The sequence below is a fragment of the Plecotus auritus genome (genome assembly GCF_963455305.1).
Source record: "Plecotus auritus genome assembly, chromosome: 14".
NCBI lineage: Eukaryota > Metazoa > Chordata > Mammalia > Chiroptera > Vespertilionidae > Plecotus > Plecotus auritus.
This window is the reverse complement of record NC_137780.1, coordinates 3,001,148-3,020,047: the sequence shown is the minus strand read 5'-3', so window position 1 is coordinate 3,020,047 and position 18,900 is coordinate 3,001,148. Positions and strand designations below refer to the sequence as shown.

At 44.8% G+C, this 18,900-nt stretch overlaps 1 protein-coding gene across 1 annotated transcript in view; it reads left to right on the top strand.

Moving 5' to 3' along the window:
* The window catches only part of CDC73 (cell division cycle 73), a 63,716-nt gene that overhangs the window by 3,756 nt on the left and 41,060 nt on the right, over nt 1-18,900 (top strand). Inside the window, exons 4-10 of the mRNA XM_080651172.1 lie at nt 5,277-5,339; nt 5,419-5,471; nt 8,192-8,280; nt 9,412-9,628; nt 12,584-12,682; nt 13,832-13,910; nt 15,948-16,012. Of these exons, the coding sequence (XP_080507298.1) occupies nt 5,277-5,339; nt 5,419-5,471; nt 8,192-8,280; nt 9,412-9,628; nt 12,584-12,682; nt 13,832-13,910; nt 15,948-16,012 (665 nt within the window). The remainder of the gene's footprint in view (nt 1-5,276; nt 5,340-5,418; nt 5,472-8,191; nt 8,281-9,411; nt 9,629-12,583; nt 12,683-13,831; nt 13,911-15,947; nt 16,013-18,900) is intronic.

Genomic DNA, 18,900 nt, shown 5'->3' with positions numbered 1-18,900 from the left:
TTGTTCCGGCCCTCCGGTCCAGTTTAAGAACGCATTGTGGCCCTCGAGTCAAAAAGTTTGCCCACCCCTGCCCTAACCGGTTTGGCTCAGTGGATAGAGTGTCGGCCTGTGGACTGAAAGGTCCTGGGTTCGATTCTGGTCAAGGGCATGTACCTTGGTTGTGGGCACATCCCCAGTAGGAGGTATGCAGGAGGCAGCTGATCGGTGTTTCTCTCTCATCGATGTTTCTAACTCTCTATTCCTCTCCCTTCCTCTCTATGAAAATGAATAAAATATAGTAAAAAGAAAAAAGAAAATCCTTTTTAAGAAAATCCTCCTTTTATTTACTTTTCTTTGTTAATCCTCAGCCAAAGATATTTTCCCATTGATTCTTGGAGAGAGTGGAAGGGAGCGGAAGAGACAGAGAGAGACATCCATGTGAAAGAGACACATCGATTGGTTGCCTCCTGCACATGCTCCAACCAGGGATTGAGCCTGCAACTGAGGTTTGTGCCCTTGACTGGAATCGAACCTGTGTGCCTTCCGTCAGCAGCTGACGCCGTATCCACTGAGCCAAACGGGCCAGGGCTGCCTTTCAAAATGCTTGCTTTGCTCTTGTATCACCTGCTTGCTCTGCATCGTTCCCTTTGGAACGCAGACAGTAAGGGCTCCGGTGAAAATGGATTTCGACCCCCGCATTCCCACTATCCCCTGCTCCAGGGCCTGACCCTCTTGGCTGCAGAAACCTGGGCCGGCATTGGGTGGTGTCCCTGCTGCTGCTTTACCTCTGCTTCTCTCGGAGGCCACTCCCGCCTGGCTTTCCTCCTCGCCACCCACTAAAGCCCTCCTGTGAGGTCAGCACTGACCTCGGGACGGCCAGGCCCGGTCTGTCGCCCACAGCCGCTCGCCTCTCAGCAGCGCCTGATCCTGTCCGCCTTGGCATCGGGCACTTCCGGTGTCTTTCTGCCCATCGTCCACCTCTCATTTTGTTTTGCACATTTCCTTCCCTCAGTGTTAGGGGGTCGCTCTCAGCCCCTTCCCTCCGAGATTCCTAGGCAGGTTTCTGGAAAAAAAAAAAATTTTTTTTTAAATTGATTTCAGAGAGGAAGGGAGAGGGAGAGAGAGATAGAAACATCGGCGATGAGATAGCATCATGGGTCAGCTGCCTCCTGCACGGCCCCTACTTGGGATCGAGCCCATAGCCCGGGCATGTGCCCTTGACCGGAATCAAACCCAGGACCCTTCAGTCCACAGGCCGACGCTCTATCCACTGAGCCACACCAGCCAGGGCTAGGCATCTGGAATTTAACGTATCCAGGAATGCAGTGCCGAACCCTCCTCCCGTCTCCTGGAAACAGAACTAACACAGCACCCTCACTCCCATGGTCCCACTCGGCAAAGGGTTGCCTGTCCATGTAGATGCTCATCCATTTCATCTTGACAGTCTGACAGCCCCTTGCTGGCCTCCTCCCCCCCTGGTCCCCGCTTTCTCTGCAGACCTCTGCATGGCCCTCCCACGGCCCCCACACTTCGTTTTCTGTCTTTCTTCCCCCTCCTGCTGTTAGCGACCTGTTTTTGTCACTCACCTGCTCAAGGCCGTCCTGTGGTTTCCCTACACCATCTTGCTTCCGCCTACGTCTCTAACCTCACCTTCCTCCAATCTGCCCCTGCTCGGGGCGGTCCAGTCTTACTGGCTGTTAGCTGTTCTAACCCGAGAGCCTTTGCAGGTGCTGTCTCTTCTGTGATCAGTTCTGTGTCTCAGCTGGGACATGGGTCACTTTCTCCCACTCCGTCCGATCTGTGGTGGTCTGTCCGGGAGCACTTACCCGATTACACTAAAATAATAAAACACTGCTTTCCCTCATCCCCTCGTCTGTGTACGTTCCTTCCTGACTTACTTTTCATCAAGTCCCTTAGCTTGGCCTGAATTATGCATTTATTTGTTCACTTAGATATCGTCTGTCTCGCCCGCGAGAGGGTAAACTCTAGGGCAGGGGTCCTCAAACTTTTTAAACGGGGCCAGTTCACTGTCCCTCAGACCGTGGGAGGGCCAGACTATAGTTTAAAAAAAAACTATGAACAAATTCCTATGCGCACTGCGGGCCCGGGACGCGTCGGCTGCTAAGCAGGACAGGCAGCGGCCCCCGGCGGGCCGGATCCATGTCCTCGGCGGGCCGCAGTTTGAGGGCGCCTGCTCTAGGGGCAGGCAGTTGTTAATAGCCAGCTTCAGAACAGTGCTTCACAGTAGGTGCTTCCCTGGATAAGTGAGTCGTTTCCATTGGCATCTTGCAGAGCATGAATACCGTGGTCGGAGATGTTTGGTCTTCCCTTTCCCAGGCGTGGTGTGTTCTTGAAGTCCGTACTCGCTGTCTTGTCACCTGTTCTGCCCCACGGCTTTCACAGCAGGGTGCCTTGCTCAGGCCCGCGTGTCGTGGAGAGACCATCATCAAGAGCATGGCCTCCTGAGCGCAGCCGGTCTCACTGCCCTCACTGCCCTCACTGCCCTCGCTGAGCACAGCCGGCTCTCACTGCCCTCCCTGCCCTCGCTGAGCGCAGCCGGTCTCACTGCTCTCACTGCCCTTGCTGAGCGCAGCCGGCTCTCACTGCCCTCCCTGCCCTCGCTGAGCACAGCCGGCTCTCACTGCCCTCGCTGCCCTCACTGCCCTCGCTGAGCACAGTTGGTCTCACTGCTCTCACTGTCCTCGCTGAGCGCAGCCGGTCTCACTGCTCTCACTGCCCTCACTGAGCACAGCCGGCTCTCACTGCCCTCACTGCCCTCACTGTCCTCGCTGAGCACAGTTGATCTCACTGCTCTCACTGTCCTCGCTGAGCGCAGCCGGTCTCACTGCTCTCACTGCCCTCACTGCCCTCACTGCCCTCACTGAGCACAGCCGGCTCTCACTGCCCTCGCTGAGCACAGCCGGCTCTCACTGCCCTCACTGCCCTCACTGAGCACAGCCGGCTCTCACTGCCCTCACTGCCCTCACTGTCCTCGCTGAGCACAGTTGGTCTCACTGCTCTCACTGTCCTCGCTGAGCGCAGCCGGTCTCACTGCCCTCACTGCCCTCACTGCCCTCACTGCCCTCGCTGAGCGCAGCTGGCTTTCATGGGGCTTGGTCTTCGGTGCTGCGCTGGGTGCTGTCAGGTGAACAGGCTGGTTTGGGTCAGTGCTTTAGAGCAAACGGTGTTGTTCTCCACAACAGCACTGCCCCGATCCCTCCTCCTCACTTCCTGTGGTTTCTGTGGGAGAGAGAATTTTGGTCTTCAAGCATATTGCTTTGCTAATATAAAAAAAAGAGGCTAGTTCAGTCGTTTAATGAAAACGTTGACCAGATCTTAGGACAGTCCATGTTCTCAGAGAGGAAGACGTAACAGCTGAGAGATATCAGTTCTTGACATATTTATATATTTAACGCAATCCCAATAGAAATCCGGAGGGGTGGGTGGAACTAGCAAAGATGATTCTAAAATTCACAAAATAAATGGCACAAAAATTGGAAAAAGAGCAATAAGAAAATACTAGCCATTCTAGAGTTTAGAACTTACAATAGAGCCCTAATAATTTAAAACGTGAAAGAATAGGCTGATGGAACAACTTCCTGTGTGAGTTTAATGTGATTAAAAAGACATTTCCAATTAGTGGTGAAAGGTGGGATTATGCAGTTAGTAAGTTGGTAAAAAGTAAAAATTGGCATTATACAAAAATGACAAACTGGGAAAAGTTATTTCAACTCAGATTGCAGTTAAAAGGGCCAATTTCACTAATAATATGAAGTGGTCTTAGAACATAACCCCAGTGCATTATGTTTGCACAGTTCACAGAAAAGGAAATAAAATAATGTGAAAAATGCTTCATTTCACTCATAATAAAAGAATTGCAAACTTAAACTATACAGAGAATCATTTTTTTTAATCAATTAAAATCTGGAAGCTTGATAACACACTCTGAAGCTGTGAGGAAACATATTTTCATACAGTGTTGGTTGTAGTGTGAATTGATCCAACCCCAGTGAAGAAATTTTGCAGTAATCTATCATTCCAGAACGACACAGAACTCCTGCATCTGGGGCTTTACCCGGAGCTCCACTTGGAAATGGATGAAGCAGTGTATTTATGGTTTCCATTGTGCCCTTGCTTGTAGTGGCAGAAGACGAAGTGAACTGCCCATTAATAGGGAACTTGAAATTACAATTAATCCATACAGTAGAACACTGTGCAGCTATAAAAAAAGTTAAAAAAAACACTCCACATAAAGGAAGGCTCAGAACAGTGTGTGGTATGCTATCCTTTGTGTGAAAACAGGGGAACATAAAAGTGTGACTGTGTATTTCTTGTATCTGCAGAAGGGACTGTGGAAAGCTGCACAGGAGGTTAGCGGGAGTCACATGGGGGAGGGGACTAGGTGAAGGGACAGGTCCACCCCTGGGTGACCCTTCCGTTACTTTGAACCACTCAAAATCAAATGGTTTGTTTAAAGTAACTTTTCCACCAATTATGAGTAAACATTGCATTACAGAGTGAATGCTAACTTAACAAATAACGCTTCTCGTATATGTACGTATGTGTACGTATGTGTGCTCACTAATGGTTAACTGTGCTTCCGTGCGCACGTGCTGTGATACTGGAGTGTGTTCTTCGAAGTGACCAGTTGATTTTAGTCAGATTATATCAATAATTTGTAAGTTAAATTGTTAAACATAGTTTGTCCTACTAATAGACTTTCTAATACAAATCAATCTTTTTTTAAAAAATAGGTTTTTATTGATTTCGGAAAGGAAGAGAGAGGAAGAGAGAGAAACATCCATGATGAGAGAGAATCACTGATCGGCTGCCTCCTGCACGCCCCGTACTGGGGATGGAGCCCGCAACCCGGGCATGTGCCCTTGACCTGAATTGAACCCGGGACCCTTCAGTCCGCAGGCCACGCTCTATCCATGAGCCACACCGGCCAGGGCCCAAATCCCTCTTTTATGATGAAAAGCATTCACAGCCCTGGCTGCTGTGACCGGTTGGAGCGTTGTCTTGTTCACCAGAAGGTGGCAGGTTTGCTTTCCAGTCAGGGTGCATGCCCCAGGCAGCTGATCTGTCTCCCCCCGCCACCCCCTCTCCCTCTCTCTGTTCCTCCTTGCATCCCTCTAAGATTATAAAAATAAAATACAAAGCATTTACACAGCTGCTTTAAAACATTGTATCTAAAGTAATATAACAAAAAAAACCTCCTTGAGCTTTTCATTTGTAATAACATCCAATATGTATGTTCAAATAGTGACCTCACACAAATCTTTTTAAATCTTCAGCAACGTCGGCAAGTATAGACCGAAGTGCCCCTCTGGAAATAGGTCTTCAGCGATCTACTCAAGGTATGTCTTGTTGAGTGTTTACCTTGAATTTTTAAGCGCCTATTCCCAAACCATCCATTCATTGCTTTTTTCCTTCCAGTCAAACGAGCTGCAGAGGAAGTTTCAGCAGAAGCAAAGAAGCCACGAATTGAGGTAATAGCGTTCCGTGGCAAAGGTGATGCATGTTGTTAGAGACATTGGGCTTGCGTAGCAATAAGAAAACTCTGCGCCTAGTATCCTAGGAGCTTGTTTTCTGGAAAGATTGTAGAATGAGGCTGCGTGATGGACCAGTGACTTTATATTCCTTATTGATCGAAGTGTTGGAATAGATCAGGGGTCGGCAAACTTTTTTTTGAAGAGTCAGATAGTAAATATTTTAGCTTTTTTTGGGTCATTTAGTCTTTGTTCAACCACTCCGCTATGTTCTAATACAATTTTACAAAACAGATGGAGGGCCACATTGGGCCTTTGGGTTGGAGTTTGCCTAACCCTGGATAAGATGGTGTGGCAATTTGCTTCACTCTTACGAGCTGTGAGTATAAAGTGCTTATTACAGTTATTTCTTGAAATATTGACACTTCAGGTTAGCATGTACAGCCACTAAGTGGACGGTTAATATTGGTAAATAAGGTAGTTCTTCGCCTGCAGCAGAAGTCACCTAAGAAAGGTGGTTACCTGCCCTAACTGGTTTGGCTCAGTGGATAGAGCATCGGCCTGCGGACTGAAGGGTCCCAGGTTTGATTCCAGTCAGGGGCATGTACCTTGGTGGCGGGCACATCCCCAGTAGGAGGTGTGCAGGAGGCAGCTGATCGATGTTTCTCTCCCATCGATGTTTCTAACTCTCTATCCCTCTTCCTTCCTCTCTGTAACAAATCAATAAAATATGTTAAAAAAAAAAAAAAAAAAGGTGGTTACCTTTGGAAAGAGTAGTTGTTGACTAGCTAGTGTACTGCCTACGACTAGGAATTTTATGATACTCTTTATTTAAATTTGTCACAAGCTCCAGATCAGTCCCATATAAATCCCACCAAAATGGAGGATTGTACAGCAGGGCCACACTGAAGATCTGAAAATGACTAAGCTGGCCGTATGTCAGTGAAAAATACGGGAATGACACCGCAGTCATCACCAGTGTCAGCCTCATCAGGAACCCGCTATTTTATTTCCCACCTGCCAAGCGGTTGTACCTTTTGCCAGCTATAGAAATAGCAAAACATGTGTAGTTAAGGATAAGAAAGGTAGCTGTTGAAGGGATCGGGTTGGTTGGTTGGTAAGAACAAAACGATGGGCAGTGTTTGGTGGTAAAGCGATGTGATTTTGATTAGCGTGCTCTGAGACATGGGCCTGCCTTTCGGGAGCGATCACAGTGTCACTAGCTCCTTGTTCTGACTCTGGTGGTGGTGTCCTCTGTACTTCACGTGTATCCACTCCTGTAACCCCCCACCGCCCCGCAAGCCCCTGCAATGGCAGGACTGTGTGTGTCATCGGTGAGCAAGCCGGCTCGGAGAGAGGAAGTGACTCTTGAGGGCACAGAACAGCGACTAGCGCCCAGGTGGGCTGCCTGCTGGCCATCCCTCTGCTGGGTACAGATTTTGTGGCACAAAAACTGAAATTTTCCCGTCTCTGTGTGACAGGAGGCGTGGCCCTCTATGCAAAATGAGTGAACTTAAGGATACTATTTATTTAGAAAACCGTACATCACAGTATAATTACTAAAAGAATTGAACACGCCAGAAACACTAATTTTCTGGGATTCTGGTAATTTGAAAAGTCAGCAGGAAATAGCATAACAAAATTTCTTCCAGAGCTTCTATAGAGTTAAATGAGCATCTACACAGCTACATTGCATAAACAGTTTTCACTGTAGCAGCTGTAGATTGAGAACCTGCAAGGCACTATTCTGGGAGGGAAAAACCTCGAGGTGGGGTTCTGGTCTGATTGAAATTAGGCTGCAGTTGTCTTTAAAATCTGCAAGGAGTCTCTGAAGGAACGTGAGTAGTAGTACGTCTATGCCTTTGTCACAAATGGCAAACATTTATTGCGTCTCCTAAAATGCTGTCCTTGCAGTCACGTCAGCAGTATGTTTGTTTTACGAGTTTCACTTGAAAGATTAATATTGGAGCTGAATTGGAGCGTGGCATCTTTTTAGACCCAAATGCATTGATGCTTTTTATACAGTTTCCTATTCCATTGGTCAAAGACACCGATTCTGGTCCTCAGGCTTCTCATTTGTTGAATGAGGAGATTAAATTTGGTCAGAGGTTACTCAGTTTTGTTTTTAAGTAAGCAAACATTTTCCGACTAAATTTTATCTGAAATTCTAAAGTGCAAATTAGGTAAAAGGTTGAATTCAGATAAGAAGTGGCCCAAGAGGCACTTTGTAGGCAACTCCTGACGTTTGGAGGAACAGGCTAGGAAACCATTGAAGTGTCACTTCCAGTGTTTTGCTCTGTCCTGGCGGACTCAGGACCTGTGCAGACAGATGAAGACAACCTAGATCCAAAATGAGATTTTGATTGTGGTGAAAGCTTTCATAAACATAGTTATCAACCTTCCCGAAGAATAGGAATTTATCTGTTGTGTGATATCTTTCTGAATAAAGGTAGCTATGATATCTTATGTGAAGACCTCTTAATCGTAGGAAAAAGTAACTGAAGTTTTTTGATAAGGTTTAGTCAGGTCTACTCGGATGTGACCCCACATGTTTATTATGATGGCCTTTATGGAAGTAAAAGTAACCCAGGAGCTGACTTAGGGCTGGCGACGCCTGGAACTTCGTAGGCGGAAGTGTATGTGAGGGGACGTTACATGCAGTGCTTCTTCCTCCTGAAAACTAAACTTCAGAATGTTCACTGAGCTGTGACTCTTTGCAGGATGAAGAGTGTGTGCGCCTTGATAAGGAGAGGCTGGCTGCTCGCCTGGAGGGTCACAAAGAAGGGATTGTCCAGACGGAGCAGATTAGGTAAGAATTTCTTCAGTTCACGTGTGTGTGTGTGTGTGTGTGTGTGTGTGTGGAAGTGTACGGGGAAAGGAAGTTTAATGCACATTTCATTATAATTTAGAAAAGCATTCGATTTGGCTTACGGCATGCTGGTATGCCTTAGATTTTTAGGGAAAGTTGCACAGTGTTATGTAAAAGGAGTCAAATACTAGATGCATCTTCAGCGTCTGCTGTATAGCACCTGCACCCCAATAGAAATAAACCAGTATACTGCATCCATCAGCTGTTAAGGTACCCAAACACTTCCTAACCTTTCCTCAGTTTACATTGTGAAAAATGACACGAAGGTTAAGATTGTGACCTTAATGAAATCTGTACCCAGTGTTGTCTTTTTTATGGTTCTAAAAGTCTCTGTTTACTGTTTTGCCTATTATTTGAAAATCAAGGAAAGAAAAGGAAACATCAAAATATGGTTTCATCTTCCAGACACGAAAAGGAATAAGTTTATGTGGCATATAAAAGCCTCCTGTTGCAGTATATTGTACATTATGACATACAGGTTTGAAACCTTGAAGTAAATTTCAGGGAAAACCTAAGTTTTGAATTATTTACAGAATGAATTTTTCACCCCCAGTCCCTTCCAAGGGTGTGTGTGTGTGTGTGTGTGTGTGTGTGTGTGTATGTGTATAGTTTGCATAGGTAGAGGGATGGAAACAAATGAAAGGATCAGAAAATACATAAATTAAAGCACCCATAGTAATGAGTTCTATTTGGGTGGGGGAGACATGAAAAAATGGGAAGATTTCTATTGCATTGGCCCTAAGAAATTAGTAATACTTCTACAGGGGCGCTTTATAAAATCTTAGGTGGTCATAAAATATGAAGTATGTCATTTTCAGATGGGAAGAAAACCTTAATTATTGCCACTTAAAGTATTTTTGCCGTGAACTTACAATTGTAACCCAGTGTATTTTGATGTGCTCAAGAGATCCTTTAAAAAATGAGGTCCTTTAAAAAATGAGGTCCTTTAAAAAATGAGGTCCTTTAAAAAAATGAGATCCTTTAAAAAAATGAGATCCTTTAAAAAAATGAGATCCTTTAAAAGAGATCCTTTAAAAAATGAGATCCTTTAAAAAAATGAATTGCTTTCAGGTCTTTGTCTGAAGCTATGTCGGTGGAAAAAATTGCGGCAATCAAAGCCAAAATTATGGCTAAGAAAAGATCTACCATCAAGACTGACTTAGATGACGACATAACTGCGCTCAAACAGAGGAGTTTTGTGGACGCGGAGGTGGATGTGACCCGGGATATTGTCAGCAGAGAGAGAGTGTGGAGGACGCGGACAACTATCCTCCAGAGCACGGGCAAGGCAAGTGAGATGTTGGCCATGTTTGGGCAGTGAGTGTGGACTGACCCTGTGCTTGCCGAAAGAGGTGGTTCAAGTGCTCTGGGCGGTTTCACGTAGACCCGGGAAAGATCAGGAGAACGTGGATTTCTCGGGGGCGTATTTCCTGTGTGGTCTGCCCTGTGGTTGGTTGGTGGCCACCAAAGAAGCTGATGAGAAAGTCTTGATTTGCCCTCATTTTTTCAATCCAGGAGGGGCCCAGTTTGCCTGTTGACCAGATTTTGGGGTAAACCCAGTGAACAGGGAATATTGATGTCAAGCTCTCTGGTGAATATTAATTTTTCTCTCCACAAAGTAGAGAACTTGGGAAATCAGTCAATGAACATTTATTGCATGTATTTTATGCATTATATTCCGGTTTGTGGATATAGCAATATTTATTTGTTCCTTATTAATGGAGTCATTCTGTTTTTTAATCCTCACCTGAGGATATTTTTTGTATTGATTTTTAGAGAGAGTGGAAGGGAGAGGGAGAGACGGAGGGAAACACTGATGTGAGAGAGACACATTGATGGGTTGCCTCCCACATGCTCCCAACCTGGGCTGGGAGCCTGCAACCGAGGTACGTGCCCTTGACCGGAATCGAACCTGGGACTCTTCAGTCCTCAGACAGATGCTCTATCCACAGAGCCAAATCGGCAAGGGCTATTTTTTTTTGGCTTTTTTGTTGCTGCTGGATTGTGGGATTTTCTTCTCCCTCTTCTCCCTTCTTTTCCCCCTTCCTATTCACGATTACAAATAATGCATTAAAAAACACCCTTGTACATAAACCTCCGCATTCTTGTGCACGCAGCAAAAGTTTAAACTCTAGAAGCAAATTGCTGGTTAAAGGAGATGCGTGCTGTAAACTTTGAAAGATCCTGGTGTGTCCGTATCTTAAGGGGTCTCCAGAAAGGGGACGGTGATGTTTCACCTACATAGTTTCAGCTGCCTTTTCCTCCCCCACCGCCCAGGGTTCTCCTAAATGTTAGTTCTCCCCGATGCCCAGGTGTTAACAGTGATGACTGGTGAGACAGTTTGTACAAGTGTGAGATTACTGATAAAACTGGACTTTCATACGAGGTTCATTTACAGATTTTGGGTTCTGCCCTCATTTTACTCCACCATTTTAGTGGAAATACAGCTGCTAGAAAAGAGAATGTGAAGGAAAGACTTGTTTTGTGCTCTGACTTGTACAGAGCACTTGAGCTCAGGACTAGGACTCATTCCCAGACCTTAGATTATGAAGTCTGAGAACGCGAGTAAGCTTCCGCTTTTGTATTTACAGTAAGTGATCTGTTTGATACTCATTCTTACTGCCTGAGGTGGGGCCCATAGTTGAATATTGTCACTTACATTGTCCTACCAACATGTATTACAACTGCAGAAAAACCTGCATTTTACGGTAATGGTACGAAACGTAGGTGATAGGCCCCACCTTCCTTTTAGACCAAACGTGAAGTTTTCAGGTAACTGAGATGAACGGCCTTTATCGAGCTCTAGGTGGCAGGATTGTACCGTCATTGGAAAACTTAGTGTTTTAGTTTAGTGTCGGTACCACTGTCACAGTTTGAAAATAGGTTAATTGAAGAATTGTTTGGTAGCTAGGTTTGCTTCTGTTCTACCATTTTTAAAATCAGAACTAATTTGACGGCTCTTTTCTCTGTAGACTGTTTTTTCCCTGATAAACTCAAAAACTTTCTGGGTACTCATAGCCGTACAAGACCCTAAGATTTTACACAGACCTTCTTTTCTGAGTTTTTGGAATAAAAGGTTGAAGACTCCATGAGAAATAGATGTACTCTTATGGTTGTTGCAGGCACCCCACATAAAGCAACCAGGTTTTATACTGCCATTAAAAACACACTTTTAAACGTGTAAATTGGTATGTGTTCACTGCTGAAAAAATGACAAAAAGATTATTTCCGTCATACAAAAACAGCTGATAACATTTTGCCCGATTTCCCCAGACTCTGTCTCTCACACCATACTGTATGACATTTACGGTAGGGAGGATTGATTTTCATCACCGGATAGTAAGTTTGGATTAAGATGTCATTTGCACTTGTCACTGTGTTGACCTTTGCACTGTTGGTGTGAATGGGGGACCTGGCGCACTGCTGGCCTCTTGGCACGAACAGGCGTTGGCACCCCTCGGCCCGTGGCCGGCCACGTGTTCTTTGCCGCTGACGATGTCTGTGCTGAGGCTTTCGTGGTTTGGGTGATGTCAGAGCATACCCACGGTCCCTTGGAAAGCTGTGGCGCTCCTTTCCCAGTTGCCTGTGTGAGGCCAGATTGTCTTTCCCATCCTTAGACCAAAGCAAAGCAAGATAAAGCAAATGTAACTGTAGAAATACAGCCGTCTCCTGTTAAGCCAGACTTTGAGCCTTGCAAAAATTTTAAATAGCGCCACTCTTGCTTGTCCTTACTTTTTGGAACATAGTTTTTCAAACGAAGGGCTGCTCCAGAAAGCACTGAGATTTCAGCCAGGGATCCCCTGAAATGAGTGACGTCAAGCCCTTTACTGCAAGTAAGGGATGGTTACACAGACCAAGAATAGTTTGGACTGAAAAATATAAAAATGCTGGAGCTTAAAAGAAATTAAAATAAAATTAGAAAAGTAAAAAATAAGGATCAATTAAAAACTTAGTGTTCAATTAAATAAGGATCAATTAAAAACAAGAAAAAATGGGGAGGGGCATATGTAATGCTTTCAACAATAAAGTTGTGTGTTTTTTTAAAGTACTGAAGAAGTGTGCCTGCCAGTGAGGAAGCTGCTCACATTTCTGGCGGAGGTGAAGGAAGGATTAGGGTTTTTACACACTGCGATTTCAGCATCCACTGGAGTTTGGGAGCATATCTGAGGATGAGGGGATTGTTGTAGTAGTTGCTTCAGAATTAAGCCTCTCCTGACAACACGTCTGTCGTGTTTTATTTTAGAACTTTTCCAAGAATATTTTTGCAATTCTTCAGTCTGTGAAAGCCAGAGAAGAAGGGCGTGCACCTGAGCAGCGACCGGCCCCCAATGCAGCACCTGTGGTAAGAATGGTTTACTGCTTACGCTGTACTTTCATTGGAAACGACGCTTGGTTTGCAGTATTATAATTTTGAAGACATGTAATCAAAGGTTTTCAGTCAGTAGGTTCTAAACCTCATGCAGCTTCAACACGTCCAAAGGATGTGAAAATCCTTCTCACCGTTAAAAGTTACTTGAGCAATAATTCTTACCTGGACACATACCTGTGTTGACTCTCGTAACAAAATAATCTTCTTTCTCACTGGCTGGGCTTTGAAGCTGGTTGAGAAAAGAGAAGTAGTTCAACAGTCACATGCCTACCTGGAGGAAGGTCTCCATTAGAGTGTCACAGGCATCGTCCTTATCCTGGCGAATAGTCTTCCATTGTAATGTTTTATTACTTAATTACGTAAATGCTTAATGTTACAATATAATAAATATACTTACGGCTACATTTTATTTCCATAACAAGCTATTGAGAGATATACCAGCTTTTTTGTCACTTAGTCATCCCAAGAATCCTGTGATGCAAAAATATTATTATTCCCATTTGATAGGTGAGAAAACTGAGACATAGGTTGCAATTGCCCAAGTCCATAATCCTCCTATATAACAAAAGGCTAATATGCAAATCGAACGGCAGAACGATGGGTCAGTTGATTTGCATATTAGCCTTTTATTATATAGGATTATTGTTACAGTTATCATTATATTCATTTAAAGATTAACATTTTGGAGAATAATTCAGTTAAAAGGCTCTAAAATGCCAGCTCAATAAACGTTGAATTAAAAGGGTTTTTGGTTTATTGTTTTGTTAAAGAAAAAGTTCATAATTGGAGGAAGCTTATTTCATAAAGAGATGTAGGTAATTGGAACGGAAACACTAAGCACACACCCATCTTGTCTCTGCATCTCTGAGAAGCTTTGCTTTCTGCCGTGGTGCACGTTTACTTGGGGCCCTTTGCCCTGACAGGGGTGGCAGTTTTCTGGAAGTAAACAGTGTCTTGTCTTGAAAATAAGCATCCATGACTCCCTTTGGTCTACTCCCCTCTTTTGTCTTACTGGCTATGGTAAGAAAAAAAGTTTAGAAAACAATATTATTATGGCTTTTGTGATGAGTATTAAGTGACAGTAGACAATTAACATGTAAATCATGGTTAATTTTTCTACAGGATCCCACATTGCGTACCAAACAGCCCATCCCAGCCGCCTACAACAGATATGACCAGGAAAGATTCAAAGGGAAAGAAGGCAAGTGATGGATGTTTATCTTTCTTTTCCCGGGGTGGTGCTCCCCGTGAGAGGCAGGAGGCCCGACGCTGGAGCCGCAGGTGGCAGCCCCCTGTGCGGCGGCCACGCCCCTTCCTTAGGTGCTTCTCGTGGCTCCCGGAGCTGCTGCAGCGGCATCGAGCTGTGACAGGGTGTGTGGTCTGCAAAGCCTGGAGACACCATCGGGTTTTTCACTGAATGTGTTTGCCTGCCCCTGCTTCAGTGCGTGGATTCTGGGCCCACATTGCTTCTGTCACAGTCACTGTGTGTGTGAATTTTGAGGAGTGACTTCAACTGCGTTCTGCCTCAGTTTCCCCCTTTGTGACATTGCAGCGCTCCTATCAGTGGTAGGGGCAGTGCCTGCCTCTTAGAGCTGCTGTGGGGAGCGAACTAGGTGATATAAAGTCCATAGAGTTCATGACTGGTATGTAATTGACCATACGTCTATATATTATATTTATATATTATATTTGCTGTTAGTGCTAGTTCTGCTTCTCAGAGGTTTATTTTAGAGGGAGGATCTACATATCAGTCATGTTCCCCAGATTATAAATGTGTACAGTGAGCGCTTGGGAGGCGGGGATTGGTCAGCATACGAGGATGTGTTCTGTGGAAGCCCACGTGGTGTGCTGGCTAACTCGGTAGGGATGAGTGCCACGCTAGCGAGGTGGGTAGTAAGTGGGACTAATGTCGTGTAACTTCTCTTCATGACTTGCATGAAAAACTGAGGTAGTAGCACATGGAAGTGTAACATTTGTCATTTTTTTCTGCATAATCGAAACCTCTAAGTTTCGTTAAAGGATGTATTACCTTGGTGCAGTGAATTCTGTGTGCTGACTTCCTTTACTGGACAAAGGCATGTACTAAATACTGGTCCATTCTTTTTTTTTTTTAAATATATATATTATTGATTTTTTACAGAGAGGAAGGGAGAGGGATAGAGAGTTAGAAACATCGATGAGAGAGAGACATCGATCAGCTGCCTCCTGCACACTCCCTACTGGGAATGTGCCCGCAACCAAGGTACATGCCCTTGACCGGAATCGAACCTGGGACCCTTCAGTCCGCAGGCCGACGCTCTGTCCACTGAGCCAAACCGGTCAGGGCAATACTGGTCCATTCTTTTACTCACTGCCATGTTTTTCTTGTGGGATGAATTGTGTGCACTCCAGGGGTTGGCAGATTCCAGCCCACAGACCAGCTCTGACTCTCGTTTATCGCTTCTGCCACCTCACTGCAAAAGTCACTGGTGTGATGGCGACTGTTTGGCGTGCAATGTGTAACATGTTTAGTATGTGGCGCTTTACAGAAAGGCATATTGGGACTCTGCCCTGGAGCCCTTATCTGTTTACAGCATTGCTTTTCTGCAGTGTACAGACCTAATCATTGTCATTTTGGAACAAGACTTTTTCTATATGTTACGACTTGTTATGATAATAGGTGCTTTTAGTGGTACTGTAATTGAGTGTTAGATGAAAATAATTTGGGGGTTACATTATAAAGTATTTTATTCAATCTAATTTTTAAAAAATATATTTTTATTGATTTGAGAGAGAGAGAGAGAGAAACATCAACAATGAGAGAGAATCCATGATCGGCTGCCTCCTGTACGCCCCACACTGGGGATCGAGCCTACAACCTGGGCATGTGCCCTGACCAGGAATTGAACCCTGACTTCCTGGTTCGTAGGTTGATACTCAACCACTGAGCCGCACCAGCCGGGCTCAATCTAAATTTTTGATACTTTCAACCAACTGTATGAGTATTGGACACAGTCGTAGACATAGTGTTAACCAGCTTTTGCACACTGGGCTCGTTGGTGTGTATTGAATATAGTTTTGAGACTAGGACCCTTGTAGGTTTTTATCTTAAGAAGTGTGTGATTTAACTTCATGTGTGTGGTAGATTGAAGGTTTAATATACTGTTGACCTGTTAAGATATATTATGGGTTATTACTTCAGATTTGTGATTGACCATGAAATACATAAAGTCTAATGGAAAACCCTCTTTCTTTCCAGAAACGGAAGGCTTCAAGATTGACACGATGGGCACCTACCACGGGATGACGCTGAAGTCCGTGACGGTAAGTTCCTCTGACCTCAGAGCTTCCCTCGCTCCAGCCACTGTGTGTGTGAGCCGCGGGGGCTGACGGAGAGCTTGACCCCCTGTGTTTTCTATTTCAGACGTGTGTCTTTAAGGCCAGGTGTGCTGATAGATGTGTGTGGAGGCGATGGCTTCCCAGGTGTCCTTGGTACCTGTGTTTGACTGAGTGGAGTGTGTGTGAACCTGCTGTGGTGAACTGCAAGCAGGTGGGGTGCTACCTGGGGAGAGGATTTAATGACAACAGGGGTCGCAAGGTCAACCTGGAGAGTTTCTTGCGATGGTGTCTTATGCTCTTTAAAGTGAAATCCCTTACACTGTAAAAAGACATCAGAATTCGTTATTATTGACGTTTTCTTGGGGACAGAACTTGCCTGCTGGCCATTGCCCAATCACACTATTGTGGAACTGAAGTTGTTTGCCTTTGGTAGCCATCAAAGTAAGTCTTTTATGGTTATTGTCCTTTTTACTTTTGTCTCATCTGAAACGCCATTAAATTGCTTTCATTACTGAGCTGTGCAAACAGGGAAGACAGTGATGGTTCTTATAGTGATTCTTCTACAGAGCGGTTTTTCTCAACTCCAAGGCCAGCATCTTCATTAAGAGCGTAAGAACGGTGGGGCGCTGCTGCCCCACTTCTGTGGTGTGTAATTTTACAGAAATAAGCACAACAGAATGGTCAGCACTTCTAGTATTTTAAGACTTATTTTTAATCTCTGCTGTTGATGACCTGATTGATTTGAGCAGGTCTTACAGAATACTTAGAGAAGTGTGAACTTGACACTTCGAAGTTCCTCTGATCTTTGTTTCTTTAAAAATTTTATTTTTAAAAATCTTTTTATTGATTTCAGAGAGAAAGGAAGAGAGAGAGAGAAACATCAATGATGAGAGTCATTGATCAGCTGCCTCCTGCACACCCCCTACTGGGGATGGAGCCCACAACCCGGGTATGTGCCCTGACCAGGAATTGAACCATGACCTTCTGGTTCATAGGTCGAGGCTCAACCTCTGAGCCACACCTGCCAGGCCATTGTTTCTTTTTAAAAACATTGACTCTCAAACTCATGCTTCTTCTTTAAGTTTTTTAAAAATATTTTTATTGATTTCAGAGAGGAAGGGAGAGAAAGAGATAGAAACACCAATGATGAGAGCATCACTGATTCGCTGCCTCCTGCATGTCCCCCACTGGGGACTGAGCTCGAAACCCGAACATGTGCCCCTGACCAGAATCGAACCCAGGACCTTCCAGTCCACAGTCCAACGGCTCTATCCACGGAGCCAAACCAGCCAGGGCTCTTCTTTAAGTTTTTGCCTTTTTTTTCTTCTTTTGGAATGTTTTACCTTGTTCTCCAGTTACGAAAGTTTCTCATGTGATCCCCCCCAGACATACAGAGCAGTTAAGTGTCTGCTGAAGACTTCGTTGCAAACATATGACTTCTTTCTAACTTAGGGATGGCTCATTTTTGCTGCCATTGTTCTTCAGGGTTTTGGCGCATCTGGTTGATAGACATAATGACTAAAATTAGGATCAGGTTGCATTAGGCCTGATCTACATAACTTTTAAGCCCAAGACGTCAGAGTTCTGTTAGATGTAAGACCAAATTAATAAATTGACTTCTGCAGATGACTAGGAAATTTTTATGCAAATTAATTTTTCTGACATGTATTATAGAGAAGAGGTATGTGTTTTGATGATAATATTTCATAACAATCAAAGTTATTGAGAGTTATAGAAATTAATGCCCAGCCAGAGTATTTTGGTAATATTTGGTAATATTTCACAAAGCTAATAATTTAATGAAAGTTATTATAGGAATAGAAGCAACCCAGGTGTCTTTAAAATTACAGGTTTGTATAGTTGGGTAGCTAATTAATTTTGACTTAGGCCAAGAAATGCATTTCCTAGTGAAGGCTCCAGAGGCCAAAGGCATGAGTGTTGCAGGTTGTTAGGGGCTTTTTTGAGTGGGGAGCCTTCCCCAGAGTGTGTTACTGGGTTCTGTAATGTGTAAGAAATACTGGGTTAATCAGATCGCTGTGGTGCAGGAGTCTCATCGTTTTAGTGGTTGGATCACGAGTGCGCACTGTATCCAAGCTGCTCTCTCCGTGTTTGCCTTTCCGCCCTCCGGTGAGAGCGTTGGTAGACCTAGTGTGGCACTCGATCAGTTCACGTGAGGCCATCGTAGGGTTATGGGTTGAGAGTAGAAACAGTTTAGTACAGGAACACTTGAATACATTGTCATGGATTCCTTCTGTGAAAGGGACCACATTAGACTAAGAAAATGCCACTGGGTAATGCTTTTCGGTATGTTGGTATATAGTGAGTAAGAGGAGGTGATGAAGAGCTTTCTTTGTTAGTGGATAGCAGCAAGGAATTTAGCAGGACGAGGGGGAGAGAGAGAGAGAGAGAGAGAGAGAGAGATAAGCTCAGAGTTTCAGAGGTCAAATGCAGCGAATGTTCCGCTGTTGCAGCACAGCGGGCTGAATCTGCAAATTCCCCTTGTTTATCACCGACTAGCAGCATTGGCCAGGTCAGTCCTTCATTCTTCTTCACCAGGAAAGCTTCAGGCTGCTAATCTCTTCATTATCCAGTGAAGAGAGATTTCCTTCCAAAAACCTCTGGCCCTTCAGCGCAGTGTTGCCGTGATCAGGCAAAAACTGTCCTTGCAGGTCGTCCTCAGCACTGTCTCCTGGAAGCCGTATGTGACTGTCCAGTCATCTCCGGTCTGTTTGCAGGGAGGCAGAGGCGCTGGTTTTCTCTGACATCTCTTCATCCTTAATTTCTTCAGTATCTGACCAAGTGGAACGGATGTGGAGGATGGGAGACAGTCATTAGACCGTTCCCGCCGGCCTCACTAGCAGCACAACGTGGCC